The sequence below is a fragment of the Ursus arctos genome, unplaced genomic scaffold (assembly GCF_023065955.2).
Source record: "Ursus arctos isolate Adak ecotype North America unplaced genomic scaffold, UrsArc2.0 scaffold_19, whole genome shotgun sequence".
Taxonomy (NCBI): domain Eukaryota; kingdom Metazoa; phylum Chordata; class Mammalia; order Carnivora; family Ursidae; genus Ursus; species Ursus arctos.
In genome coordinates this window covers 44353156-44381132 of record NW_026622863.1, presented here as the reverse complement: position 1 = coordinate 44381132, position 27977 = coordinate 44353156, and the positions used below count along the sequence as shown (strand labels likewise).

The 27977-nt window shown below is 51.0% G+C and overlaps 3 protein-coding genes across 3 annotated transcripts; 2 read left to right on the top strand and 1 right to left on the bottom strand.

Annotated features, from left to right (window-relative positions):
• Positions 1 to 207: 207 nt before the first annotated feature.
• On the bottom strand, positions 208 to 1976 carry LOC125283309 (interferon lambda-4-like). The gene is made up of 6 exons (XM_057314640.1): positions 1775 to 1976; positions 1520 to 1689; positions 999 to 1070; positions 769 to 912; positions 467 to 541; positions 208 to 306 (listed from the first exon to the last, which is right to left on the bottom strand). Exons 1-6 carry the CDS (start codon positions 1974 to 1976, stop codon positions 208 to 210), a joined length of 762 nt encoding a protein of 253 aa, XP_057170623.1.
• An 8538-nt stretch (positions 1977 to 10514) lies between these two features.
• On the top strand, positions 10515 to 12283 carry LOC113250206 (interferon lambda-4-like). Its single transcript, XM_057314639.1, has 5 exons — positions 10515 to 10970; positions 11420 to 11491; positions 11578 to 11721; positions 11950 to 12024; positions 12185 to 12283. The coding sequence occupies exons 1-5, from the start codon at positions 10515 to 10517 to the stop codon at positions 12281 to 12283; spliced, it is 846 nt and encodes a 281-aa protein (XP_057170622.1).
• A 3439-nt stretch (positions 12284 to 15722) lies between these two features.
• LOC113243255 (interferon lambda-3-like) lies at positions 15723 to 17030 on the top strand. Its single transcript, XM_026481761.3, has 5 exons — positions 15723 to 15875; positions 16169 to 16246; positions 16503 to 16646; positions 16761 to 16844; positions 16932 to 17030. Exons 1-5 carry the CDS (start codon positions 15723 to 15725, stop codon positions 17028 to 17030), a joined length of 558 nt encoding a protein of 185 aa, XP_026337546.2.
• The last annotated feature ends 10947 nt before the right edge of the window (positions 17031 to 27977 follow it).

The window sequence follows — 27977 nt, the reverse complement described above, 5'->3', positions numbered from 1 at the left end:
GGAACTCGGTCTGGTCTTGGGGAAAGTACCAGCACCTCTGGCCCTCAGTGCAGGTGGGTCGAGGTCCGGCCAACGCAGGCTAAGAGGTCTCCCGAGCCTCAGCGCCCACGGGCTGAGACACTCGCCTGCTCCGATGGGCCAGCAGAGGGCAGTCCCCCAGGCGCCCTCCTGCAGAGCTTCGGGTCCCAGGCGGAGCCGCGGCGGGGATCAGAGACAAGGCCCCGAGCTCGCCACCAGCTTCAGGTCCCACGTGAGCAGGCGCAGGAGGCTGAAGATGACGTTGGCTTCGTGGCACCGAGGCGAGTCCTGGAACCCGGGAAGGAGGCGGAGCCGGGCTGAGCCAGGAATTCCCTTCGGGACAAAGTCCCCTCCAGACGCTCACCGCTTAGAGTCTCAGCTCCCATCCCGTCTCAACTTCACACGGTCCTCCCTGCAGTCTAACCGCCCCACCGCCTGCGCCACTCACAGCTCTCCGTGTTTGGGAACGCCTCCTCGGTGGCCGCAGGGACTTCCTCCAGGAGCCCGGCCGGACCAGCTCGAGCTGCAGGGGCAACACGAGGGACATGGAGACGGCGAAGAACCCAGTGTCCCGGGGACTCTGCCCGTGACCCTCCCAGCCTCGGACCAAAGCCCGGATTGGGGGACACCGAGACCGCGCGAATCGTGGCGCGGAACAGACTGGCCAAGCCGGTAGGCCTGGGCTGGAGGCCCGGGGGCGCAGAGCGAGCTGGGAGGGCCCGAGGGGCGGGGGGCGCGGGCGGCACTCACGCAGGCCCCCACGTCCCGCCGCGCGGCCGCCAGCAGCTCCAGGGTCGGGCCGGTGCCGGGGAACCGCTCGGGGCTCGGCAGGCGGCTCAGCACCGCCTGGGCGTCCGCCAGGCTCCGGACCACGAAGCGGAGGCGCGCACACGACTGCGGGGAGCGAGCGGGAGTTAGAGAGGCCGCACCCGGGGTCCGCGCCGCCGCCCCACCGCCCCCCGACGGCTCGCCCGCCTCACCCAGGGTAGCGGAGGATCCTTCCTTGGGCGGAGGGAGCAGTTGCGCAGCCTCCAGCTCAGCGTCTCCTCCTCCTGCGGGACAAAGGCCGGGGTGAGGCTGGGCCACCTCGCCAGGCCCCCGAAGTGCTGCGACGGCGGGGATTCCTGCTCGTGGAACGCGCCTGGCCAGGACGGTTGTGCGGATTGTGCACGGAACCCCGCAGCTCTCCGAAGGCGCGAAAGCGCGCTGAAGGCTCCGCGCAGTCGCCTTGCCCCCGCCAGCCGGTTGCCCCGACGTGGAGCCGAGCCCGCCTGCAGGGGGCGCCTTTGGAGTACGGGCACAGCGGCGGTACCTGCTCTGACCCCCTCTCCTCCCCGCCCCGGCCTCCCGCAAGATCTGGCGCTCAGAATTCTGCCCCAAGATCCGAGCCGCCCTGCTGGGCGCTAGGGTTCAAGGGCCGTCGCAGACAGCGACCAGCGGCTGGGACCCGGCGCGCCGTCGGGCTCGGGGGACGGGATGGGGAGATCGGGGCATCACTCACGTAGCGGTCCCTCAGCGCCTTGACGGCCGCCAGCGCCTTGGGGTCCAGCGAGCGGTAGTGTGACAGGAGGCAGCTCCGGGGCGTCGCCACGCCAGGGTCCGCCGCCTCGCCCGCCGTCACCAAGACCCACAGCGCCACGGCCACCGCGGCTGCGCCCGTCGGCCCCATCTCTGCTCGTGCAGCAGGAGCGGGACGGCAGGCAAGGGGCCCAAACCCAGCCTCTGCTGGGCCTCGCACAGGGACTGACGCTCCGACCGCGGGCGCTGGGCACACGCGGTGGCGGTGGCAGTGGCGGGAGAGAGGAGGAGCCCGGAGACCCCCTCTTGCCGTCGGCCTCTCTGCGCTCCCTGCTCCGCTGCGGAGTGCCGTCGGTGCCTCCCTGGTGCGGCAGCGGGACCTGCCTCCCACTGGCCCCTCGGTGGTGCCCACCTTCGACAGCGGTGCCCGCGCCCTCCATGCCGGCTTTATGTGTGCGGCGGAGACTCCGTGAGCAACGCGGCTTTCCCTCGGGATCCCGCCAAGCTTTCCGAACGTCAGCGCTGGCCGCGGGCCGGGTGGGATGCCTGCCACCGGGTGAGGACTTTACCTGCGCGCGGGACGTGCCAACCATGACGCTGCCCCAACCCTCTATCCTGAGCCAACTGCTCGTGTCTGTTTTCTGGACAGCTGTTTGTCTTTCCCGCCTGCCTTGGTCTTTCTTCTGCACTCTAGGAATGAACTGAAAACACACCACTTCCTTCCCTTCCGAGGGACAGGAGTGGCAGGTGCACCCACACAAGAGCCTGGCCTCTGGGAGTTCACACTGGGTGTCTAGCGCCCCGTCGGCAGGCTCTTCTTGTCCTTACATTCCTGTCTTTCTCGGTTTATCTTTCTCTCTCACCCTGATAACTCCTGCCTGGGTTCTCTCTGGCTTTTCCTCATCCTGAGGTCTTCCTGAGTCGCTATTAAATGATATGTATTCTTTTACCGATTATAAATGGGAGTTTGCTGTCGAAAAATGGAGTGACAGACGTGAGTTTTTCAACCATGGTTAATAATCATCGCAGCTGGATCGTACTGAACACTTCCCACCCGCGAGGCCGCACTCGAAGCTCTGCTCTTGTATTTTCTGCTTCATTCTCCACAGCAGCATTGCCACATAGGCCCTCTTCTCAGCTGACATTTGGCCAACGAGGAAACTGAGGTACAGAGAGGCTCTGAGTCCCGCCAGACCTCACACAGCTCTTAGATGTGGCTTTGGGACCGCCTGTGTTACTGTCAGTGGTGTCCTACCGCCTCTCATCTGTAAAGACTGATCTGCCCATGTGCAGAATCGCTGAGGTATGTTTTGGGCAAGTTCAACCAAGCTTCTGCCATGAGACCACCTCTAATTATAATTAAAGTCATTAAAAATATTGATAATGACAGACAAGTCGTGACTTTTTCAGAGACAGGTCTTCCTCAGCATTAAGAGAAAATTATTTTGTTTTTTCAGTGTAGGTCTTCTTATTCAAAGGCAAAGAGGTTTTCTATTTTGCTTTTTTTTTTTTTTTTTTTAGGAGCAAGCAAGCGCACAAACGCTGTTGGGGGGGGAGGCAGAGGGAGAGAATCTCAAGCAGATTGGGGGCTGAGTGCAGAGCCTGACTCCAGGCTCAATCTCTGGGCCCTGAAATCATGACCTGAGCAGAAATCAAGAGGCAGACGCTTAACCAACTGAGCCACCCAGGTCCCCCTAATAGAAGGGTTTCTTGGGACCCAGTGTTTGAGACCGCTACTCTGTATCAAGACCTGCACGCACATACACATACTGTATTCGAGTAAAACTGAGGATCTCTTAATAAGATGGGTGAATTGTATCAATGTCGATTGCCTGGTTGTGATATCGTACTATAATTTTGTAAGATGTTATCATTGCGGGAAACTGGATAAAGAGTGGACAGGAGCTCTCTGTATTATTATTTTTTTAAAAAGATTTTATTTATTTATTTGTCAGAGAGAGAGAGCCCACAAGCAGGGGGAGCAGCAGGCAGAGGGAGAAGGAGAAGCAGGCTCCTGGCTGAGCAAGGAGCCCGTCGCCGGACTCGATCCCAGACCCTAGGATCGTGACCTGAGCCGAAGGCAGACGCTTAATCGACTGAAGGACCCAGGCGTCCCTCTCTGTATTATTGCTTACAATAGCATGCAAAGCTACAATTGTCTCAATAAAAATCCCAGTGAAAAAAAAAACTCAGGAAAAAAATGAAATATAAAGGAAGCAGGTGACCTACGCAAATGTGTAACCTGGGCCAAAGTGCGCAGGTTACAGGAACCAGCAAGGGACGGCGTTGGATCCAGAGGCTAGTAACGTGGAGAGCTGGTGCCGTCACAGTGAGATGAGGCTGTAGATAGAGGAACAGGAACACAGCCGCTGTCAGACCTCAGTGCTACAGGGAGGGAACCAGGAGAACAGAAAATAAATACCCCAACCTTGCTCACTTCCTCCTTTCAATATCCTGCCAGCACGTCCCATTGGCTGAACCCAGCCATTAGCCAGAGGGCAGGGGAGCCTCACGATGCAGTGGCTGAGGGCCCAGTACAGGCTGCACAAGACATCTGGTAAGTAGACATCATCGGCAGAGCAGCGGAAGGTTGGAGGGCAAGCCCAGCATTTTACTCAGCCATATCAACAGGTCTGGAGTCCGATTGACGTGCTCTACCTCTTAGAAAGCTCTCAGAATGTGTTCATCCTACCGGGAATTAAGGAATCAATGAGCTAGCATTTCCCCCATAGCCAATGAGTTAGTTTTATTTATTTTTTAAAAGATTTTCTTTGTAAGCAATCTCTCCACCCAGAGTGGGGCTAGAACTCATGACCTGGAGATCAAAAGTTGCATGCTCCAACTGAACCAGCCAGGCACTGTGAGTTGGTTTAAGTTTCTAATTAGTCGGGTAGAATTCCTTCTCCTTGTAAGGAAATAAAATACTACCTTTTTTACGATTTTATTTTTAAGTAATGCTCACCCAGTGTGGTGCGCAAACTCAAAACCCCAAGATCAAGAGTCAGAAAGCTCCACGGATTGAGCCAGCCAGCCGTGCCCGGAACTAGACTATTATTGATGAGATTAGGTACTCCAAGGATCATCTCCCCAGTTCCCATGCCCTCCCCAGAGATACCCCACTATGAATATATATGACATATATGTTTGAAAACCGTTTTTATACATTTTGAGATACATCATATGGCTCCCGAGGCAATATGTAATGTTTGCATCTGATTGTGTTGATTAAGCTTTTTATTTTGACCTAATTTTATATTTACACGCAGTTGTATGAAATAATGCAAAGAGATTCTGTATACCAACCTTTACCCAGTTTCCTCCTGATGGTAACATCTTGCAAGATTATTTGGTAACATCTTGCAAGATTATTATACAATATCACATTGATACAGTCAGGATACAGAAAATTCTATCACCACAGGGGCGCCTGGGTGGCACAGCGGTTAAGCGGCTGCCTTCGGCTCAGGGCGTGATCCCGGTGTTATGGGATCAAGCCCCACATCAGGCTCCTCCGCTATGAGCCTGCTTCTTCCTCTCCCACTCCCCCTGCTTGTGTTCCCTCTCTCGCTGGCTGTCTCTATCCTGTCGAATAAATAAATAAAATCTTAAAAAAAAAAAAAAAGAAAATTCTATCACCACAAAGGTCCCTCATTCCCTTCCATCCCCTCCGTAAGCCCTTGCAACCACTAATCTGCTCTGCATTTCTATAATTCTGTCATTTTAAAAAAAGATTTTATTTATTTACTTGAGAGAGTGCGCACAAGAGGTGGGGGAGGGGCAGAGGGAGAGGGAGAAGCAGACACCCCGCTGAGCAGGGAGCCCACAAGATCCCAGGATCATGACCTCAGCTGAAGGCAGATGTTTAACCACTTACCCGACTGAGCCACCCAGGTGCTCCTATAATTCTGTCATTTTTTATTTATTTGACAGAGAGAGACAGCCAGCGAGAGAGGGAACACAAGCAGGGGGAGTGGGAGAGGGAGAAGCAGGCTCCAAGGGGAGGAGCCCGATGTGGGACTCGATCCCGGAATGCCGGGATCACACCCTGACCCGAAGGCAGACGCTTAACGACTGCGCCACCCAGGCGCCCCTAATTCTGTCATTTCAAGAGTGTTCTATAAATGGAATCCTATGGTGTGTAACTTTTAGGGATGGCTTTCTGCACCTGGCATAATTCCCCGGAGCTTTACACAGACAGTTGCGTATCAAGAGTTTGTTCCTTTTTATTGCTGAATGGTATTCCATGGTACGTATGTACTACTGTGTGTTTAACTATCACCTGTCAAAGAATGTCTGGATTGTTTCCGGTTTTTGACTGTTACAAATAAAACTGCTATAAACATTCACATGGGAGATGTTGTGGGAGCATAAGTCTCCGTTTCTCCGGGATAAATGCCCATGAACACAATTGCTAGGTCATGTGGCAGTTGCATGTCAAGCTTTTTAAGAAACTGTCAGGGGCGCCTGGGTGGCACAGCGGTTAAGCATCTGCCTTTGGCTCAGGGCGTGATCCCGGTGTTATGGGATCGAGCCCCACATCAGGCTCCTCCGCTAGGAGCCTGCTTCTGCTTCTTTCTCTCCCACTCCCCCTGCTTGTGTTCCCTCTCTCGCTGGCTGTCTCTATCTCTGTCGAATAAATAAATAAAATCTTAAAAAAAAAAAAGAAACTGTCAACCCTTTTTTCCAGACTGGCTGCACCATTTCTGCACTCACACCAACGATGGGTGGTCAATTTTTCCTACATCCTCACCAGCATTTGGTGTTGGCAGTATTTTTTGGTTTAGCCATTCTGAAAGCTGTGTAATGAGATCTCATTGTGGTTTTAATTTGCATCTCTCTAATGGCTAATGGTGTGGAACGTCTTTTCATGTGCTTATTCCCCAACTGTGTATCCTCTCTGGTGAAATGTCTCTTCCTGTCCTTTGCCCATTTCCCATTTGGACTGTTTGCTTTTTAAAAAAAGTTTTATTTATTGAAGTAATCTCTACACCCAGCATGGGGCTCGAACTCATGACCCTGAAATGAAGAGTTGTGTGCTCCTCCCACTGAGCCAATCAGGCACCCCTGGACTGTGGAAGCTTTTCCTGTTGAGATTTCAGAGTTCTTTGTATACTCTGGGTACTAGTCGTTGATCACACAGGCGGTTTGCAAATCTTTCCACCCAGTCTTTAGCTCGTCTTTCCAACCATTTAACATGGTCTCTCGCAGAGGAAAAGTTTTCAGTCACGTCCAGTTGATGAGTTGTCCTCTTACAGGTTGAGCCTTTGGGGTGACAAGCTGAAGAACTCTTTGCCTCGCTGTATATCCCAAAGTCTTACAGCTTCATATTTCATATCGCTGAAGTCTGTGATTCGTTTTGAGTTACTTTTTATCGTAGGTGTGCAGTTTAGATCAGGGTGCACTTTTTGGCTTGTGCATGTCCAACTGTTCTAGCACCGTTGGTGGAAAAGGCTATTTTTCTCCACCGCACTGCTTTTGCAGTTGAGTACTTCTGAGCACAAGCGGCCCCACACCAGGCGTATTGCTCAGCAGTGTACCTTTTTTACACGCTATAATACGTCATGAAGATTCTTCCATGTCAATACACATAGATCTGCTTCATTCTATTCTCCTCTGCGGGTCTAGCTTACCCTGGGGTCCACGGATCACCCCCACCGTACGACCCAGGGGAGGCTGACCTTGCATGAGAAAAGGATGTGTTTTCATTTTCACTGAGCTCTAACTAAAGTTAGCATTTCTCTCCATTACGAATGTAAGCAGCAAACCACAAGAGTAATAGCAGAAACTATGACTTTGTTGCTAAAAGAAATCACAGATATTTTCACGGTCCATTACTGATGTGGCACCTGTCTTGACATACCATTTACTCTCATTACTACCTCAAAAGGATAGTAGTTGTTAAACCTACTGCAGTATCGTATTACGTAACGCCTTGATAAAGAGGCATCGGCCTTACTTATTACCAGCTTGCGTTTATGTTTTGGTAACTGTGTTTCAATATAATGAATTTTCTTCATAGTCCTGTGTATTTAATGTTGTGCATTAAAAACACATTTCTGAATCAATACATGATTATAGCAAGGTTGCAGGACACAAGGTTAACTACAAAAGTCTATGGTTTTCCTATATAAAAGCAATGAACAGGGTCGCCTGGGTGGCTCAGTTGGTTAAGCGTCTGGCTCTTGGTTTCAGTTCAAGTCATGGTCTCTCCCTCTGCCCCCCCCCCCTTTTTTCTCTCTCTCAAATAAATAAACGAATCTTTAAAAAAAGGAGCAATGAACAGGGGCGTCCGGGTGGCTTAGTCAGTTAAGCAACCAGCTCTTTTTTATTTTATTTTATTTATTTATTTGAGAGAGAGAGCACACACACAAGTGGGGGGAGGAAGAGAGACAGAGAGAGAAGCAGACTTCCTGCTGAGCAGGGAGCCCAACTTGGGGTTCGAGTCCAGGACCCTGAGATCATGACCTGAGCCAAAAGCAGACACTTAACTGACTGAGCCACCCAGACGCCCCAAGTGACCAGACTCTTGATTTCAGCTCAGGTCTTGATCTCAGGGTCATGAGTTCAAGGCCGTTGTTTGTATGGTAACTCACCAGGTAACTCGCCTTGTATCCTAGATCTCAATATAAAGCAGAAAACTATAAAACTCCTAGAATACAGCACAGGAGAAAATCTAGGGGACTTTGGATTTGGTGATGACTTTTTAGATACACCGAAAGCACAACCCACGAAAGAAAAAAAATCGAGGAAGTAAATTTCATTCAACTTAAAAACTTCAGCTGTTGAGACTGAAAACATTGCTGCCTCCCCCTCCACCAGGCTTGAGAACCATGGCTTTGACAAAACATGGAAATAACGTCCATGCCCATCAAGAGGGGACTGGTTACTAAATGATCCCATTAGAATGGAAGCCTTACTAGTGGTATATGGGGGATGGTTTCCATTGCCCCTGCAGCCCCACTCTTCCCACTGACTGCTCCCCCTGCTCCGGACCCCAGGAGGCTGGCCTTTGGCCTTCATTGGGTGAAGCCCATCAGAGCCCTCACCGTAGGCCCAGGGAGAGGAAAGGAGAGTATTTATTCTCTGAGAGCTCAGAGTATATTAATCCCCAGGCTCCCTCCCCGCAGGCTCCCTACAATTTGTGTAATTGTTCACCCTGTGAACAAGATTCTGCTTCCCAGGTCAAGTAACCACTCCCTCCCTTCTCCCCTCCCTCTGGGCCTAAGGAGGACAGGCCTTCCCCCATCCAGGGCCCCAAGGCCTTGCACTGCCCCTGGGCTTTACCTTCACCACCCAAACCCTTTGTAAATACTCCTGGTATTAAACCCACCTCAAATTATCCTAAATTGATTGGGCCATCTGTTTGCTGCTGGGGCCCTAACTGGTACGGCATCATTAAAGATGTGGAGAAATGCAAATAAGAGATAATGGTAAGACATAAAAAGCAGGCTACTAAACTGTATACAGCCTGGTTTCGGTTTAGGGGAAATTATTCCTAGAAAGAAAAAGAAGAGGGTGTATAAGGGGATGGAACACATGGAATTGCTACAAATTGTTAAAAAGAATTACCTCCAGGAAGTGGGATTAAAGATGTCCTTTAACAAGTCCTACGTTTTTGTATTGACTGAATCTTTGAATGTGTTAACTTTGGTAATCAGGAAACATATGCAAAAATGAATAGGCATAGAATTTCTACACATTGGAAACATGGTTCCAGAGCCGGGCTGAGGGGAGAGAGGTAGGTGGTGGAGTTACAGGTGGGTATTTTTTTCCCCTTTATGCATTTCTATATTTTCCACGAACCTGCATTGCTAATGTTATCAGAAAAAGTAGTTGATTTTTTTTTTTTGGACAGTAGTTCCAAGGTGAAGTAGATTTTATTTTATTTATTTATTATTTTTATTTTTTTAATTTGACACAGAGAGAGAGGGAACACAAGCATGGGGAGCGGGAAAGGAAGGAGCAGGTTCCCAACAGAGCAGGGAGCCTGATGCGGGGCTCGATCCCAGGACCCTGGGATCACACCCTGAGCCAAAGGCAGACGCTTAACGACTAAGCCAGCCAGGTGCCCCAAGTAGATTTTATTTTTAAACTAAAACAAGGAGATTGGGACAGACAGAGGAATCCCAGGCTGGATGATTGCTTGAAAAAGGAATGAGATAGAGGGAGGCCTCTACACAGGGGAGAAAAAGGAACGGAAGAGATGATCAGAGTTGGAGAGAGAGGAGACTGAATCAGACATGTAGGGGCAATTATGGCTTAGAGAGAAAGCACTGGGGCTGGACATTGTGTACCTTCAAATCCAGCCTCTGTCACCTACTTCCTACCTTGGAAAAGTTCCTTCACTTTACTATGCCTCAGTTTTCCCATCTACAAAATGGAGGTAATAGTGGGACATCCCTTGCAGAGTCCTTTTTTGAGTATTAAAGGTGACACCTTGGGGCACCTGGGTGGCTCAGTCAGTCAAGCATCTGCTTTCGCTCAGGTCATGATCCCAGGGTCCTGGGGTTGAGCCCCGCATCCAGCTCCCTGCTCCCTGCTCCCTGCTCCCTCCTTCCTCCCAGCAGAGGGAGTCCGATTCTCCCTCTCCCTCTGCCCCCCACTCATGCTCTCTATCTCAAATAAATAAATATTTTTTAAAAAGTGACACCTGTGTATGGATTACTTCAAACAGGGTCTAGGACACAGTAAGCACTCTACAATGGCTGCTTATTATACAGCCACTGTGTGCAGTTCTATATTATACATAGAACAGAGATAAGGACTCCTAGATTGATGACAAGAAGAGAGGATACAGAGTGGGACAGACACCAGAACTGGTGGCTGACTTTGGGGCAGCGTCATGACTGGCACGGTCCCGCGCGCGGGTATAGTCTGCCACTTGGCCCACGGCCAGCGCTGACGTTCGGAAAGCTTGGCGGGATCCCGAGGGAAAGCCGCGTTGCTCACGGAGTCTCCGCCGCACACATAAAGCCGGCATGGAGGGCGCGGGCACCGCGGTCGAAGGTGGGCACCATCGCGGGGCCAGTGGGAGGCAGGTCCCGCTGCCGCACCAGGGAGGCACCGACGGCACTCCGCAGCGGAGCAGGGAGTGCAGAGAGGCCGACGGCAAGAGGGGGTCTCCGACTCCTCCTCTCTCCCGCCACCGCCACAGCCACCGCGTGTGCCCAGCGCCCGCGCTCGGAGCGTCAGTCCCTGTGAGAGGCCCAGCAGAGGCTGGGTTTGGGCCCCTTGCCTGCCGTCCCGCTCCTGCTGCACGAGCAGAGATGGGGCTGACGGGAGCAGCCGCGGTGGCGGTGGCGCTGTGGGTCTTGGTGACGGCGGGCGAGGCGGTGGACCCTGGCGTGGCGACGCCCCGGAGCTGCCACCTGTCACACTACCGCTCGCTGGACCCCAAGGCGCTGGCGGCCGTCAAGGCGCTGAGGGACCGCTACGTGAGTGATGCCCCGATCTCCCCATCCCGTCCCCCGAGCCCGACGGCGCGCCGGGTCCCAGCCGCTGGTCGCTGTCTGCGACGGCCCTTGAACCCTAGCGCCCAGCAGGGCGGCTCGGATCTTGGGGCAGAATTCTGAGCGCCAGATCTTGCGGGAGGCCGGGGCGGGGAGGAGAGGGGGTCAGAGCAGGTACCGCCGCTGTGCCCGTACTCCAAAGGCGCCCCCTGCAGGCGGGCTCGGCTCCACGTCGGGGCAACCGGCTGGCGGGGGCAAGGCGACTGCGCGGTGCCTTCAGCGCGCTTTCGCGCCTTCGGAGAGCTGCGGGGTTCCGTGCACAATCTGCACAACCGTCCTGGCCAGGCGCGTTCCACGAGCAGGAATCCCCGCCGTCGCAGCACTTCGGGGGCCTGGCGAGGTGGCCCAGCCTCACCCCGGCCTTTGTCCCGCAGGAGGAGGAGACGCTGAGCTGGAGGCTGCGCAACTGCTCCCTCCGCCCAAGGAAGGATCCTCCGCGACCCTGGGTGAGGCGGGCGAGCCGTCGGGGGACGGTGGGGCGGCGGCGCGGACCCCGGGTGCGGCCTCTCTAACTCCCGCTCGCTCCCCGCAGTCGTGTGCGCGCCTCCGCTTCGTGGTCCGGAGCCTGGCGGACGCCCAGGCGGTGCTGAGCCGCCTGCCGAGCCCCGAGCGGTTCCCCGGCACCGGCCCGACCCTGGAGCTGCTGGCGGCCGCGCGGCGGGACGTGGGGGCCTGCGTGAGTGCCGCCCGCGCCCCCCGCCCCTCGGGCCCTCCCAGCTCGCTCTGCGCCCCCGGGCCTCCAGCCCAGGCCTACCGGCTTGGCCAGTCTGTTCCGCAGCCACGATTCGCGCGGTCTCGGTGTCCCCCAATCCGCGCTTTGGTCCGAGGCTAGGAGGGTCACGGGCAGAGTCCCCGGGACACTGGGTTCTTCGCCGTCTCCATGTCCCTCGTGTTGCCCCTGCAGCTCGAGCTGGTCCGGCCGGGCTCCTGGAGGAAGTCCCTGCGGCCACCGAGGAGGCGTTCCCAAACACGGAGAGCTGTGAGTGGCGCAGGCGGTGGGGCGGTTAGACTGCAGGGAGGACCGTGTGAGGTTGAGACGGGATGGGAGCTGAGACTCTGAGCGGTGAGCGTCTGGAGGGGACTTTGTCCCGAAGGGAATTCCTGGCTCAGCCCGGCTCCGCCTCCTTCCCGGGTTCCAGGACTCGCCTCGGTGCCACGAAGCCAGCGTCATCTTCAGCCTCCTGCGCCTGCTCACGTGGGACCTGAAGCTGGTGGCGAGCTCGGGGCCTTGTCTCTGATCCCCGCCGCGGCTCCGCCTGGGACCCGAAGCTCTGCAGGAGGGCGCCTGGGGGACTGCCCTCTGCTGGCCCATCGGAGCAGGCGAGTGTCTCAGCCCGTGGGCGCTGAGGCTCGGGAGACCTCTTAGCCTGCGTTGGCCGGACCTCGACCCACCTGCACTGAGGGCCAGAGGTGCTGGTACTTTCCCCAAGACCAGACCGAGTTCCTCGGGATGCAGCGATATTTACGTGGGACGCGTTGCCCTATGATCTAACAGGCGCATGGTGTGGATGGAAGAGACTTGAGTCTGGAGTCTGCCTTGGTCGCTGACCCCCACGTACCATGGACCGGTTTCTACTTCTGTGGTCACCAGAACCCCAGAGGCCCTCTCCCAGGACAGGTCCCACTCCCGATTTGAATCTTCAACTGCCACTTTGAGACTGTATAAATCTGTGACTCTTGAATCTCCCCAGTGGGGAGGCCCCATGCATTCCCTGAGGGGTTTGGTAGTGAAAGGTTTTAAAGTTCTTAAGTTATTGTAGTTTTTTGGATTCTGATACTTACGGGTGTTTTGTATTCGCAAAATTCCCGTGTTTATCTGCTATTCTATCTGCCTGTGTTAATTTATTGCCGGCTATTAAATATTATTGCATCTGCGTTGGTCGTTTCCCCTGTGACCATTTTGGGGTGCACTGTTCAGTAAAAAATGCTAGGCCAGGGAAATCAGGTGACTGGAATATCATTTCTGACCTTGCCATGGAGTAACTCGGCAAATTCCTTCTCTCTGAGCCTTGGTTTTCTCATCTATACAATGACATTATTATACTGTCCTTGCAAGTGAGTAATGCACATTGAAATAGTGTTTATAAAGCTTCCAGGTGAGGTCGTAGTGAGGTCTTAATAAGTGGTCTCCATTAAATAACCACACATACATAAGTACACAAACAATTGTACTTTTTTAACTTGTCCGGATCTATGGGCTGCCGATCTTTGTTGCTAACTACATGCCTCATTCATTCTCAAGGTCATACAGCTACTGAGGGTCAGAGCAAGGTCTGAACCTCAGACCCTTTAGTTCCAGGGTCTGGAAGGGCCTTTTTTTTTTTTTTTTTAAGATTTTATTTATTTATTTGACAGAGAGAGAGAGACAACCAGTGAGAGAGGGAACACAAGCAGGGGGAGTGGGAGAGGAAGAAGCAGGCTTCCAATGGAGGAGCCTGATGTGGGGCTTGATCCCAGAACGCCGGGATCACGCCCTGAGCCGAAGGCAGACGCTTAAGGACTGAGCCACCCAGGCGCCCCTGGAAGTGCTCTTAACCACCCCCACCGAACTGCCTTTGTAAGAAAAACAAGTATGAAGCTTAGGAATTTTGAGATAAGCTGTCAGTTTTCATTTATGTGACAGAGAGGGAACACAGCAGGGGGAGTGGGAGAGGAAGAAGCAGGCTCACAGCGGAGGAGCCCGATGTGGGACTCGATCCCGGTACGCCAGGATCACGCCCTGAGCCGAAGGCAGACGCTTTAACGACTGCGCTACCCAGGCACCCCTAAGATAAGCTGTCAGTTTTCAGAATTCACTGTTGATGCAATGTCTTCTCCCCTGAATTAAGGCCCCTGCAATGACAGGAAGTGACCAGTATACTGGTAGGTGAGTTGGGTACATCCCTGCTCTTGGTTTTGAAACATTTTTATATGTCAGAGCTCAAAGATTTTCCCAACTGAGGACCTCTGTTCACCCTGTCTCTGGAATTATGAATGAGAGAAAGAAGGGGTTAAGGTGGGGGCCAAGTGTCAAAAAGGACTCAACACCTTCTCTCCAAAAATTCATCACCTCCAGGTCCAGAAGATCTAGCAACACAAAGGCCAGAGACTGCAGTGGATACTGTCTAGGTGTCAGACAAAATTCATTAAAATCCTGCCTTGACTTACTTGCTGTGTGACCTTGGGCAGGTCTCTTAACCTTTCTGAGTCCCTGTAGATTACTACAGATTTACAACGTAGGCAAAGCACAATATGTGCTTGGTGTTAACATGGATATTCAATCCTACATTGTGGCAAAACCTCCGTGACCAGGTGAGACACACAAGTGCACAACCAAAGGGGGGGGTGTCTCTGTTTTCCTTTTGCACCCACTGTTGCCTTTACCCAGAAGGCTTCTCCCTCAGATCTTCGCAGAGCTCCCTCCCTCACTTCCTTTAGGATTTTGCTCAAACATCATTTTCTCAGTCCACCTCATGAATACAAAGTCCCTTCTGCTCTCTGCTCTCATCTCGGCATTATTTTCCCCCGTTTTCTGTTTCCTGACATAATACGTACCATGAGCCCCCTACCCCCAGCCCCCGCCCCGGACGGTGTCTGTTACTCCTCTCTAGTAATGAGCTCTGTGAAGGATCGTTTTATGTTTGTTTCTTTCTATTCTATGCTCAATTCCTGGCATTTTGGGCAGGTACTCAGTGCATAATGTAGTCTGCACATAAATGAAGGCATTTGTCACAACTGAACTGGTTCCCTTCCAGTTCTTGGCCACTCCCCAATTCCTTAGCAAAGCGTCATACTCCTGGGCCCTTCCGTGCCTCAACAAGGAAAGATGGTCGTGGAGGCTCTCCTCCTCCCCGATTCTCTCTCTGCCAATGGCAGGTGGGGACAGGTGGGGAAAGAGCCGGTGTCCTCTCTTAATTCTCGGGTGTTTTGCCTTTCTCTCTCTTCCCGCACCCAGCAGCCTTCCCCACTGCCCTACACAGCCTCCCTCCGGAATTTCCAAGTTCTTTGTGGCACCAGCCCCTAAGGGTGCCTTTCCCCCTCCCCTCCCTGCATGAGGGCATCCTGTAGAAAGGCGAGTCCCTCTGTGGCCTCCCACCCCAGGCCTGAATCTAGCCCCTTCCGGGCACCGTGACCCCTCCTGGCAGGCCCGAAGCTGCCCCAGCCCTGACGCATCATCTTCAGAACTCACCTTCACGCAGGTGAACACTGAATCAGAGTCCAGTTTCTCTTTCGCTCCCGCTCCCATGGCTCAGCGGCCTCCGGGCTTCCCCAGCCTGGGGCCTCCCCAGCCTGGGGCCTCCCCTGGTGGTGGATGGCAACATCCGGCTGTTTTCACTTTTCCTACATCAGCTGGACTTGCCCATCTGCCCAGGTTAAAAGCTGCACCACGGGGCTCAGGCGGGAATCACATCTCAGACGGAGTTGGATGTTCAGAGACGCAGACAGAGCCGTCTCCTGGGACCCAGAGGAGGACACTGAAGTCGGGGACGCCTGGCAAGACTGAGTGAGGACCCCAGGCAACAGCCTCAAAGGGAACATCCGGATTCCCCTCTCTGCGGAAGGAGACCAGGGTCCAGGAATGAAGCTGGGTGAGCCCCCCTATCATGGTCCGTGACCCTCCCCTCCCCCTCAGCGCCTGATGCTCTCTAACCCCTCACCTTTCTGTCCTTCCGTATCACAGATACAGCTGTGGGCTGCATGCTGGTGACTATGGTGCTGACCGGGGCAGGAGCAGTTCCTGGCCCCAAGCCCCTCGGGGTCCTCCCAGATGCAAGGGGCTGCCACTTGGCCCAGTTCCAGTCTCTGTCCCCACAAGAGCTGCAGGCCTTCAAGAAGGCCAAGGACATCTTTGTGAGTCTCCCCGCTGCCCCGCCTGCTGTGGGCTAACCTCCCGCCCCGCCTCTCTGGCTTACCATGCTGCCCTCCCCCAGAGGGGGACCTGCACCCTTCCCTCGCCGGGCTAACCTCCCCCAGTCCCGCACTGGACAGACTCCCGTCCTCCTTCCTCCTGGGGTGGAGATGCCCCTACCTCCGTTTTGCAAGTTAACCTCGGCTCCTCCTGCTGGTAGCATCAATCGGTCCTACTGGAGTGTTCTCCCTTCTGTCCCACCTGCTGGGGGCTGACCTCTGCCTTTACTCTCCAGGAAGAGTCGCTCTCCCTGAAGGCCTGGAACTGCCGCCCCCGCCTCTTCCCCAGGACCTGGGACCTGCAGCAGCTGCAGGTGAGGGGACAGTCAGGCCCAGCCCTGCCCTTCCCTGGCCCACTCCTCTGGCTGCTTAGGCCACCCCTCACCTTCTCCTTCTCACGTGTCCCTCTCTCCTCGCTCTCCCCACCAGCATCACACACCGCTTCCTCTCCCTGAGCACACTGGCGTGCCCTCACACCTGTCCCGTCACCTTCGCCTGTCCCTTCCTCAGTTCTCCCCACCTGTCCTCTCTCATGTGTGACTCTCCCCTGTCTCTGTCTCTGGTCCTCAGGTGTGGGAGCGCCCCATGGCCTTGGAGGCCGAGGTGGCCTTGACCCTGAAGGTCCTGGAGACCATGGCTGATTCGTCCCTGGGGGACATCCTGGACCAGCCCCTTCACACGCTGCGCCACATCCACTCCGAGCTCCAGGCCTGTGTGAGTGCTCGGTGGGGGCTGGGGGGGCACCCGGGCCCTGTCTGCTCTCTGACCACCTGAACGTCCCCCTCCGCCCCGGGCCATGCCTCACACTCCACCGGCCTCTGCCCACAGGTCGAGGCTCAGCCCCCAACAGGCCCCCGGCCCCGAGGCCGCCTCCAGCACTGGCTGCACCGGCTGCACGAGGCTCCAAAGAAGGTGGGTGACCAGGGAGTGGCCAGTGTCTGGGGACAATGGGGAGCCCAGATGATAGGCAGCCACTGACCCAGCCCTTCCTCCCCACAGGAGTCCCTCGGCTGCCTGGAAGCCTCTGTCATGTTCAACCTCTTCCGTCTCCTCACCCGGGACCTGAAGTGTGTGGCCAGTGGAGACCTGTGCGTGTGACCCCTGAGACCCACCTGCACCCCATCCTGGCATCTATTTATGGCACTATTTATGCTTCAACCACTTTTCTTCATGTTTTGCCGACAAATCATTATTTATATATTTATGTGCATGGATTCTCAAACTTTATTTTTCTACTTTGTATAAAAATTGTACAAATAAAAAAATGAGGAAACAATGTTTCTTGTGGTGTGGGACTGTGTGTTTGTGTGGACTAAGTTTTTAGGTTTTTGTGTGTTTTGTGGTATTTTTGTTTTTTGGGTTTTTTGGGGGCCATAACCAATTATCACAAACTTAGCATGTCCAAGTAAGGCAGATCTCATAGCTCTGCAGGTCAGAAATCCAGGTGGGCTCGGGAGTTTCTCTGCTGTGGGTCTCACAAGGCTGAACAAAGTGCCGCTGGCGGGATTCTTATGTGGGGGCTCTGGGGAGAACCTGTTTCCAAGCTCATTCAAGGTGTCGGCAGAATTGGTTCCTTGCAGTTGTAAGACGGAGGTCCCCCTTCCCTTGAGACGTGAGCGTCCCTCCTTAGCTCTTGGTGTCGTCTTTCTGGTCTTGGCACATGCGACCCTACATCGCAGAGCCAGCAACAGCCTGGAAAGTCCTTCTCATGCTTGCAAGCCCTCTGATTTCCCCCTTCTGCCACATTCCTCTCTACCTCCAGCCCAAGAAAGTTCTCTGCTCTTTCGGACTCAGTGTTTAGATTGGGCCCACGAGGATAATCCAGGGTAATTTCTGAATTTTCAAGTCCATCAACCCTGATCACATCCACAAAATCCCTTTGCCACGTAATGTAAGTAGTCACAGAGTCCAGGGGTTGGGGCGGGCATCTTTGGGGGGGACATTATGCCGCCCACCGCGGTAGACGCGTGATTGTGCGCATGCGTGTTCTCTCTCGGGGCATGGTAGTGGAGCACTTCGATGCGTTCTGTTATAAATGAAGTTATATTAACTAAAATGCCTTCGTAAAAACATGTGTCATCGTCCTCGATGAGAAGTCCTGAACAGCAGGGTTCCGTATGGTCCACGGGCTGCACATCGCTAGCGAAGCTCTCGAAATGTAGCTAGTGTGAGCTGAGCTGGGCTCGAAGTATAAACTATACTGCAGAAATTGAGGGATTTTTATTATTTAAAAAAATTTTTTTAAGATTTTATTTATAAAAGCTTAAGATTTATAAAATCTTAAATTATAAATTTTATTTATAAAATCAAAAAATTGACAGAGACAGCCAGCGAGAGAGGGAACACGAGCAGGGGGAGTGGGAGAGGGAGAAGCAGGCTTCCCGCTGAGCAGGGAGCCCGATGCGGGGCTGGATCCCAGGACCCTGGAATGATGACCTGAGCCAAAGGCAGATGCTTCATGACTGAGCCACCCAGGGGCCCCGAGGGTTTTTTTTTTTTTAATTTTTTTCCAGATGGTGCTCGCCAGGTTTCTCCACTGTAAAGTGACTATTTCCTCTTTGTAACAAGTGAGTATGGGGGGCAGACTTGGAGACTAGGTAAATGCATATTCCTTCTTAAACTCCAACCTGTTCGTATTAGCATGCATTGATGGTGTTTGTCCTGCTGGTCCGGCTGTTACTGTCAAGACAGTTACCAACCAGTGATTCTCTTTCTATATTTATTAGCTGGCATTCTACTGTCTTCTCCCTCATTTATGTAGTTACCGATCGATTTCTATCAGCATGGACTCACAGCTTCTTATTTTATTCAGTGGGTCGTAATTCCTTATTCTCATTTATTTCGACGTTCCACTTGTCCCAGATCAGGTCAATGGGAACACTTTCGAGAGGGCACCTATGTCCTTTTGTGTGTCCCCATCATTCTCAGAGCACCACCTTGCTTTCTGGAATAAGATTTAAAAAAAAAGATTTATTTATTTTAGAGTGGGGTGCAGAGAGAGAGGGAGAGAAGCAGACTCCTTGCTGAGTGCAGAACCCAACACAGGGCTCAATCTCATGACCTGAGCTGAAATCAAGAGTCAGATGCCTAACCGACTGAGCCATCCAGGCTCCCCTGGAATAAGATTTTCCGTGAATTTTGCCCTGCCTCAGTTCTGTAAAGAGCCATTTCTCCAAGAAGATTTGGTTACTTTCAGTGGAGAACAATATTTAGGGACCAGGATCTGGGTGCTAGGTGGGCTGATTGCTACAGGAATACTACTGTTTCTACTCCTTTGAGAGCAAAGCTAGGGAATAGATGAATGTATGTACAGAATTTTTGTTTAGTGTAAAAGGCTAAAATCCCAGTAATAATTTTTCTATTGATTTTCTGTTGAAAGTATATTTTAGATATATTCTTTGTCATTTCATATATTTCACATATTTATTGTTCATATATTATTTCATATATTTCTTTTTATTTTTTAAATATGGCTACTAAAAAATTTAAAATTACATATGTGGCTCACGTAACACTTGCATTAAACAGTGCTGGTTTTGAGGGCATGATGTCATAGTGGTTCTAGGCTCTTTCTACCTGGCTACTCCTCCCTCCTCAGTATATCAGTACTGTCTCCCCTCATGATTGTAAAATGGCTGCCACAGATTCACCCATCACACAATCACTTAACTAGCCAAAAAGTAGAAGTGGCAAAGATTCTAGCTAGCTGTATCTATATTTATTCTCTTTTTCTTCCTTTACTTGGAGAACCCCTGAGTTTTAAGTGGATTCAAGAGTGCTCTACCAAAGACAATATTTCCCAGCCTCCCCTGCACCTGAGGCAGCTGGTATTGCCCAATGCATGTAAGTGAAAGTGATATGAGCACCTTATGAGTCAGAAAATGACAATGCCTGTCTCTTCTCCTTTTTCCTTTCCTGCTGAATGACAGGGATGAGAATAGTCATCTTATTTTGCCCTAAAATTTCCAGGATATTTTCAGTGGCTATAGAATTCTGTGTTGATGGCCTTTTTTTCTTTCAGCACATTAAAGATTCAGAGTAAGTTATATACAGACTTAGGTCCTTTCTTTCTGGAGCTCCCTCCATATTGGGATTTCTTTTCTCACTTTCTAACTGCTCTGGAAGCTCCAGACTCTGGTGTCTGACACCTCAGGTCAATGACTATGGCTTTCTGCTTGAGTTCTAGCTGTCCCTTGCCACATGGACAGAGATGCATCCCCAGGGGAAAAGCCCTATGAACTTAGATCTCACACAGTGCATGTAAAGGTTGACTCCTCTCCAGTTTCTGCCTGCTTCTGGTTTCGCTCCAGTGCCTCCAAATAGTTGTTTTTAATTAAAAAAATTTTTTTTAAATTTCATTTTGGTGGGGGAGTGGCAGAGGGAGAGAGAGAATCCTAATCAGTGAATCCCAGTGCAGAGCCCAACATGGGGCTCAATCTCACGACCCTGAGATTGACCCCAGCCGAAATCAAGTCAGACACCTAACCGACTAAGCCACCCAGGTGCCCCTAAATCATTATTTTTTAAAATCTTTAATATATTTTTATTTTTTAAAAAAGGTCTATTTACTTGAGAGAGAGAGAGGGAGAGTGAGAGGGAGCGGGAGAAGGAGAGAGAGTCCCAAGCAGACTCCATGCTGAGCACAGAGGCTGACGCAGGGCTCGATCTTGTGACCCTGAGGTCATGACCTGAGCCGAAGCCAAGAGTTGGATACTTAACTGACAGCACCACCCAGGCACCCTTAAATAGTTGTTTTTAAAAAATCATTTTGTCTAGAGTTGCTAATTATTGTCTGTGAAGAAGGTAGTCAGTACCCTCTCACCTGTCCCTGTCCCACTCTTCTACCTCTCTGGTTCCCCCTCAGGGGAATGATTGCACTTGGGGTCTCTCTGTGGTGCAGACATATGTCAGCTGGGATTTGACTGATCCGAAGGTTTGACTGAGTTGGATGCCATGGCTGGCTCACTCATATGGCTGACTGTGAGGTCAGCTGGGAGGGTTGACCAGAGCATCTGCAAGTGGCTTCTCCAGGTGACTCTGATTTCTCCCAGCACTGCAGTCCTGAGCAGTTGAACTTCTTACAAGGGAGCTGGCTACCCTCCAAGCAGTGTTTAAGGGGCAGGAAATGAAAGCTGAAGGCTAGTTAAGGGCTATGTCCAGAAATGACACTAGATTCTGTTGGTCCCAGCTGTCTCAGGCCCTGTCCAGATTTGAGGGGGGTGGTGGAAGAAAAACTCACTCTTGATGGTGGGGTAGTAGTGTCACATTGCAGCAGAGGGTGTGGGATAGAGATATTGCTGGGAAATACAATTTGACCACAATAAACACAATCCCGAGCTATTTCCTCCACACAATAATTTAAGTGTGTATGATGCTGTGTGATTGAATGTGAGTGTCTGCCCAGGGTCCATGCCTGGTTCCATGGCAGAAGCTTAACCAACTGAGCCACCCAGGCACCCTGTCATAGGTACTATTACCAGCATACATTTTTAAGTCCGGAAAGGTGAAGAACAGAGAGGTAAATCGCCCACTCCATGTTACACAGCTAATAAGTTAGCATTTGAAACAAATTATTCTTGACGGAGTCCATACTCTTTATTTATTTTTTTTTTATGTTGCGCCCTCTCCTTGTTCATTGGTCTCTTGGTAGAAGAACAGTGACTGGGTGTCAAGCAGAACTTAAGGTTCAGTGGGATTCTTGGTATGTTCCAGGTGGAAAGGTCCCCTCCCCGGGAACCAGGGCCTCTCAACTTGCAGAGCGTAAATTTTCTGGTAGGAATCACCACTTTCTAAGGCAGGTCAGTGGAAATGATGGTAAGCAATGTTATTTTGTGATTCACTCCTTGACTCCCAGACTCATTTTTCTGCCCACTGGGGACCCAACGCCATCTGGTGATGGTTGATTTAAGGTGTATACTGCATACTTTGTAGAGTCTGTACTTCCTTTGTTATGAAGTCCTTTGATCCGTGGGCTGATATGCAGGATCCCGTGTTGGTGGATCTGAGTTCTGAAATCCCTCAGATGGTAGTTCTTGCTGAGGCCTTGAGGTCAGAAGAGGCAAACCCTTTCAAGATGAATCATTGCCCCATCCAGGGTGAAGAGGTCCAGTGTAGTCAACTTGCCACCAAGTGCCACCAAGTGGCATGCACCACTCTTCTTAGTGAGTGGTGCTTCTGGCTAGCAGGCTTGACATTCGGCAGTGGCATCATCCAGATCAGTTTTGATGAACGGGAGCTCATGCTTCTGGGCCCTGTCCATGGCTTTCATCTTGCCGCTGTGGCTGTTTCATTCGCGTGCTCATGGTAGCAGAGCTGGGGAGGCTGATGACCAAGGCTGCTGATGTCAACTGGCCAAGTCATCATGCTCCTTGGTTGATTAGTGTCACTTCTGTAGTAGATGCTCTCTGGTGGCATTGACATGCAAAAACAAACTATACTGTGTGTCCACTCTCATATGTCTACCCATAAACCTATAACCCAAATGGCCCCATCTGGGATCACCTCATCTTTTTCAGGCTAATTTCAAGCTGCTGAGCAAGCATCAAGGCCGTTTGTTAGTGCTTATAAGTTCGTGTATAGTCACCTTGGGCTACTTCTCTTTCCACACAGTGGATGATCAGCTTTACCACCTGGAGCTCTGCCTACTGATTAGATTTCCTGTCACTGCTGCCTTTCAGGGTCACCCTTGAATGGGCTATAGTGGAATGAAAGTCCATTTTCTTCCTCTTCTTCTTCTTCTTCTTCTTCTTCTTCTTCTTCTTCTTCTTCTTCTTCTTCTTCTTCTTTCTTCTTCTTCTTCCTCTTCTTCTTTCTTCTTCTTCTTCTTCTTCTTCTTCTTCTTCTTCTTCTTCTTCTTCTTCTTCTTCTTCTTTCTTCTTCCTCTTCTTCTTTCTTCTTCTTCTTCTTCTTCTTCTTCTTCTTCTTCTTCTTCTTCCTCTTCCTCTTCCTCTTCCTCTTCCTCTTCTTCTTCTTCTTCTTCTTCTTCTTCTTCTTCTTCTTCTTCTTCTTCCTCCTCTTCCTCCTCCTCCTCTTCTTCTCCTCCTCCTCCTCCTTTTTTCCCCTTAGATTTTATTTATTTATTTGAGAGAGAGAGTGAGTGAGAGAGAGAGAAGAAGCAGGGGGAGGGGCAGGCAGAGGGAGAAGCAGACTCCCCACTGAGCAGGGAGCCTTATCCTAGGACCCTGGGATCATGACCCGAGCCAAAGGCAGATGCCCAACTGACTGAGCCACCCAGGCGCCCTCTGTTTTCTTCTTGCACCTGCATACTGAGCCAACACATTCATGGCCCAAGCTCAGCCTCTGCAGCCATACATGGGAACAGAGGAATAGGCAGCGATGCCACAGTGACAGGTGACCTGGAGGCTTGGCCCACTTGTTCATGAAGCAGACTGGTACTCCAGCCCTGCTTGTGCCCGATCTTAGATGTTACCACTTCTGTCTTACAACAAACGGCTGCTTGGATCACCCAGCCTTACGATCTGGTGGGTCAAGCAGCTCATAATTGGTCACTTAATGTCCCAAGGCCCCGCATTTCCTGTCAGCTGTGACCCAGCAGCATGCCAGGCACTGCTTTATGAATGGAGTGTACTTCGTTGTAGATGCCCTGACCTTGCTCCAGAACCCTAGTGGGCTCCCATTGTGATTCTCCCATTGAGGTTTGTGTCAATGCCGCTAGAGGTCTTTTCTTACCGCAGATCCCTCAAGTTCCAAAGGGTCTGTTGGGTCACATGCTTCAAGTGACAGAGGGGCTCACACCACAGCCTGGACCTGCTGCAGAGGGCTATTCTGTTCTGTACCCCACTCAAAGCCGACTCTGTTCCATGTTTGTGGCTTGGACCATTATTCCCATATGCTATCTGCTGAGCCCAAATGTGCCTAACCCGTTTTGTGCCTTTTTCTTAGCAAAGAGAGGTGTGAGTTGCAATAGTTTCTTTTGAAGGGGGTGTCCTGACATACCCCAGGCCACTGGACCCCTTGAGACTTGACTCATGTAGCAGGTGCCTGCAACTTTGAAGGGTTTCTCCTCCACTCTTGGGAGGATATCTTTCAATGTACTTGCCACTTCTTCCTCTTAGAATCTGATTAGCATGTTGGTGTTGAAGAGTGAGCCAACATGGTGTTCTGTGTCCAGATGGCCCAGGTCATTGCAGTTAATGTTATGGCAGAGGGAAGGATGGCTAACATATCCCTGGGGCCAGATTAAATGTGCATCTTGACAATCCTGAGTAAATGCGACCCGCCTCTGATCCTCCTCTCTGTAGGGGCAGAGGGATCGCACTTGCCAGGGCAACGGCCTCATATCACAGTGTGAGGCTGTGTTCATTCTCTCTGGCAAAGATATCCTGTCTAGCAGAGCAGCTGCAATTTGGGCTACTATTTGATTAAATTTGCACATCCACTCTCATCCTCCACGATCCAGATAGTTTTTGAAGGGGTCAGGCAAGTAAACTAAATGAGGGTATGATGGGGACCAACCACTCTTGCATTTTTCATGTCTTTGAGGATGGCATAGATCTCTCCCATACCCTGGGGGATGTGATGATTTTTTTAAAAACTATGATGACCATAATGGGAAGGTGCCAGTTTTAGAGGATTCCATTTGGCCTTTCCCCATTAGAACAGCTCTGGGAAGGAGACCTGGGTCAGGACTCCATTTATCACCTGCCTCCATATGCACCCCTGACTCTAATGGAAGGGCCAGTATGGCGCTCTGGGTCCCCAGCATCGATATTAATCCAGACCCTGTGTTCAACAGTTATCAAAAGGTCTGAGTTTTCACCTTTAGCCAGTGCACTGTTAACCAAGGTAATTGCCATTAGCAATGGTTTAACAACTGGCTCTCTGAGAAGAAAAGCTCTAATTTGTAGCATTTTCCAATTTCTATCATGTAAATACAACCGCATGGCTGACACCAAGCTGCCAACATGGCATCCCTGAGCAGAGTTTGGAAGAGCTGTCCAGCAGGACATCATTATCTAGTATTTCTACGGAGAAATAATAGGCAAAGTATTTTACTTCCCTAGGGCTGTCATAACAAAGTCCCACAAACTGTGTGACTTAACATAGCAGAAATGTGTTGTCTCACAGTTCTGAAGGCTGGAAATCTAAAATCAAGGTATCAGCTGGGCCACGCCGGTTTCCATCTGAAAACCTGTAGAGGAGACTCCTTCCTCATCTTTTCCAGCTGCCGGGTGTTTCCCAGCAACCCTTGGCATTCCTCGGTGCACCGCTGTGATCTCCCATGGCCGCCCTGCCCCTCGGTGTCTCTTCTTCCTCTTTTTAGAAGCACACCGGTCACATTGGATTAGCCAAGCCAAGCCTAACAACCTCATCTTAACTAAAAACATCTGTAATGATCCCATTTCCAAATACGGTCACATTCTCAGAACTGGAGGTGAGGATTTCCATGAATCTTTTTGAGGGACACAATTCAACTCATAACATAAATGACCTTGAGAGCATAGATATAATGTGGTGAAATAAATAGGAAGTGATTTATGGGTATTTGTTACTTTTTTTTTTAGTCAGATTTTAAAGATTTTATTTATTTATTTATTTATTTATTTATTTATTTATTATTTATTTGAGAGAGAGAGAGCATGAGTGGGGGGGCCATGGAGGGGCAGATGGAGAGAGAGAAAAGCAGGCTCCCTGCTGAGCAAGGAACCTAATGTGGGACTTGATCCCAGGATCCTGGGGTCATGACCTAGCCAACCAACTGAGCCACCCAGACACCCCTGTTTTGGTAAGATTTTAACTTGTAAGTTCATGTAATTTCATGTTCTTAATGGTTTTGCTAACGATAGGCTTAAAAAGATTTCTGAAAATTTAACAACTGGCGCTGGTATGTTGGTAAAAGCCACACCACGGGTTGTGGGTCCCTTTGGGGAAGGACTTTCCCTGAATCTCCACAACTCTTAGGAAGAGCTCCTGAGTCTGTCTTCCACTTCATCTGCCCCCAAGACAGAATCTGGCTATCAAGTCCTGCCTTGAGTTGGTGATGCCCCATCTGAGCCTGTCATTATGGCCCAGGACACTTCCTCTTCCACGGGTATTGCGTCTTGCTCATTACAGGTAAAAAAATTTAACTATTGCACTGCTAAGCATGCTAGGGGTCTCCACACTCCACCTGCTCCTAGGGATGGGGTCCTCATTGCCAGCCAACCGGCAAGTGTCCCCATTCCAAAAGCCCATCGCTGAGTCTGCTTGATAAGACCACTTTTGATACCAGTGGCCTTAGGTTAGATTTTCTGGAACACTCTAACACAGAATTTCAGGCAGAAGGCTTACTGGGGAGGGCTCTTGGGAGGTGCACCTGAAAAGAATATAAGGAAGGAAGGACTGCAGGGCAGTTCCACAGAGATGTTAGCCCTTCCTGCAGAGAGCTCACAGCTGAAATGGCCCTTCAGAGTTGTCCCAAATAGCAGCTGGGATCCAGGCTTTGGTATCTCTATGTCAGCCAACAGCCAGTGCCCTCGGAGGAGGACGAATTTTGAGGCAAGGCAGTTCCTCGTAGCTGACAGTACTTCCTTCACGAGGGGGGTAGCCCAGAGCCATCAGCAGCTGTATTCCCAACAGCCGGGGCCTGTGCGTGCAGGTCCCGAAGAAGACAGAGCATCACCATAGCCACGATGCAGCCTAAGATTCGGGGCCTCACCCTTGCATGGCCCTTCTCAGTCTGGGGTGGAGGTGGGCCTTCTGTTTTTGGTCACCTGTTTTTGTAAAATAAGCAAAATAGAATCTTTTCCCGTTGGGTTTCCTTTTTCTTTATTGAGATAAAATTGACATATACCATTATATTAATTTCAAGTCTACAATTTAATGATTTGATATTTGGATACATTATGAAATGATCACCTCAATTCATCATCATTCATACTTAAGACTTTCTTGAGATGAGAACTTTTAAGATCTATTCTCTTAGCAATTGGCTATAGTTACTGTACATCATGTCCCCAGTAGTTATTTATTTTATAACTGGAAGTTTGTACTTTTGATCTCCTTCACCCATCTTGGGCACCCCCAACCCCCCGCCTGCTTCTGGAGACCATCAATCTGTTCTCCGTGTCTATGAGTTGTTTAGTTTTTGTGGGGTTGATTTTTGGTTTTGTTTTTATTTTGTTTTGTTTTGCTTTTAGCTTCTACTTATAAGTGAGATCATATGGGGTTTGTCTTTCTCGGACTTATTTCATGCAGCATAATGCCCTCAGGGTCCCTCCATGTTATCACAAATGGCAAGACTCCCTTCATTTTTGTGGCTGAATACTATTCCATTGTTCTATATATACTATACCTTCTTTATCCATTCATCCACTGATAGACTCTTGGGCTGCTTCCATGCCTTGGCTTTTGTAAATAACGCTGCAATGAGCACAGGGGCACGTAGATCTTTTGAGCTAGTGTTTTCGTTTCCTTTGGATAAATACCCAGATGAGCAATTGCTGGATCATATGGTAGTTCTATTTTTTTTTAAGATTTTTTTTTATTTATTTATGTGACAGACAGCCAGCGAGAGAGGGAACACAGCAGGGGGAGTGGGAGAGGAAGAAGCAGGCTCCCAGCGGAGGAGCCCGACGCGGGACTCGATCTCGGAACTTCAGGATCACGCCCTGAGCTGAAGGCAGACGCTTTAACGACGGCACTACCCAGGCGCCCCGGTAGTTCTATTTTTAATTTTTTTTAAGAACCCCCACACTGTTTTCCATTGTGGCTGCATCCATTCAGTTTTTCAAAAGGAGCCCCTAAATGGTGTGAGCTTCAAGCCCCACTAATCCCGGATCTGCCTCCTTGAGTAAGAGCAACTCAAACCAGTCAATTCATGCTGAAAAGAGTTTGCATAAAGGCTGAGCTGCTGTAACAAAGAGACCCTCAAAGCAATGGATGAAAAAAACTCCGCAGAAGGGTAAGGCTCTACCACCCCACAGCCCCCAAGGGAGTGGTCCAGTTGGCAGGATGTCTCTACCCAGTCTTTCAGGGACCCATTTTTTACTGCTCTACAATCCCCAAGAGCAGGCATTCTTACCCATTTTCATGCATTGGACCTCA

What these genes read in the sequence shown, in the direction of transcription:
- LOC125283309 (XM_057314640.1), bottom strand. Translation starts at nt 1,976, where the DNA reads ATGGAGGGCGCGGGCACCGCTGTCGAAGGTGGGCACCACCGAGGGGCC. An exon ending in AGGCGCTGAGGGACCGCTAC is followed by an intron (nt 1,071 to 1,519) that starts GTGAGTGATGCC and finishes TTTGTCCCGCAG; the next exon opens with GAGGAGGAGACGCTGAGCTG. An exon ending in GGCGGGACGTGGGGGCCTGC is followed by an intron (nt 542 to 768) that starts GTGAGTGCCGCC and finishes TTGCCCCTGCAG; the next exon opens with CTCGAGCTGGTCCGGCCGGG.
- LOC113250206 (XM_057314639.1), top strand. Translation starts at nt 10,515, where the DNA reads ATGGAGGGCGCGGGCACCGCGGTCGAAGGTGGGCACCATCGCGGGGCC. An exon ending in AGGCGCTGAGGGACCGCTAC is followed by an intron (nt 10,971 to 11,419) that starts GTGAGTGATGCC and finishes TTTGTCCCGCAG; the next exon opens with GAGGAGGAGACGCTGAGCTG. An exon ending in AGGATCCTCCGCGACCCTGG is followed by an intron (nt 11,492 to 11,577) that starts GTGAGGCGGGCG and finishes CGCTCCCCGCAG; the next exon opens with TCGTGTGCGCGCCTCCGCTT.
- LOC113243255 (XM_026481761.3), top strand. Translation starts at nt 15,723, where the DNA reads ATGCTGGTGACTATGGTGCTGACCGGGGCAGGAGCAGTTCCTGGCCCC. An exon ending in GGGACCTGCAGCAGCTGCAG is followed by an intron (nt 16,247 to 16,502) that starts GTGAGGGGACAG and finishes TCTGGTCCTCAG; the next exon opens with GTGTGGGAGCGCCCCATGGC. An exon ending in TGCACGAGGCTCCAAAGAAG is followed by an intron (nt 16,845 to 16,931) that starts GTGGGTGACCAG and finishes TCCTCCCCACAG; the next exon opens with GAGTCCCTCGGCTGCCTGGA.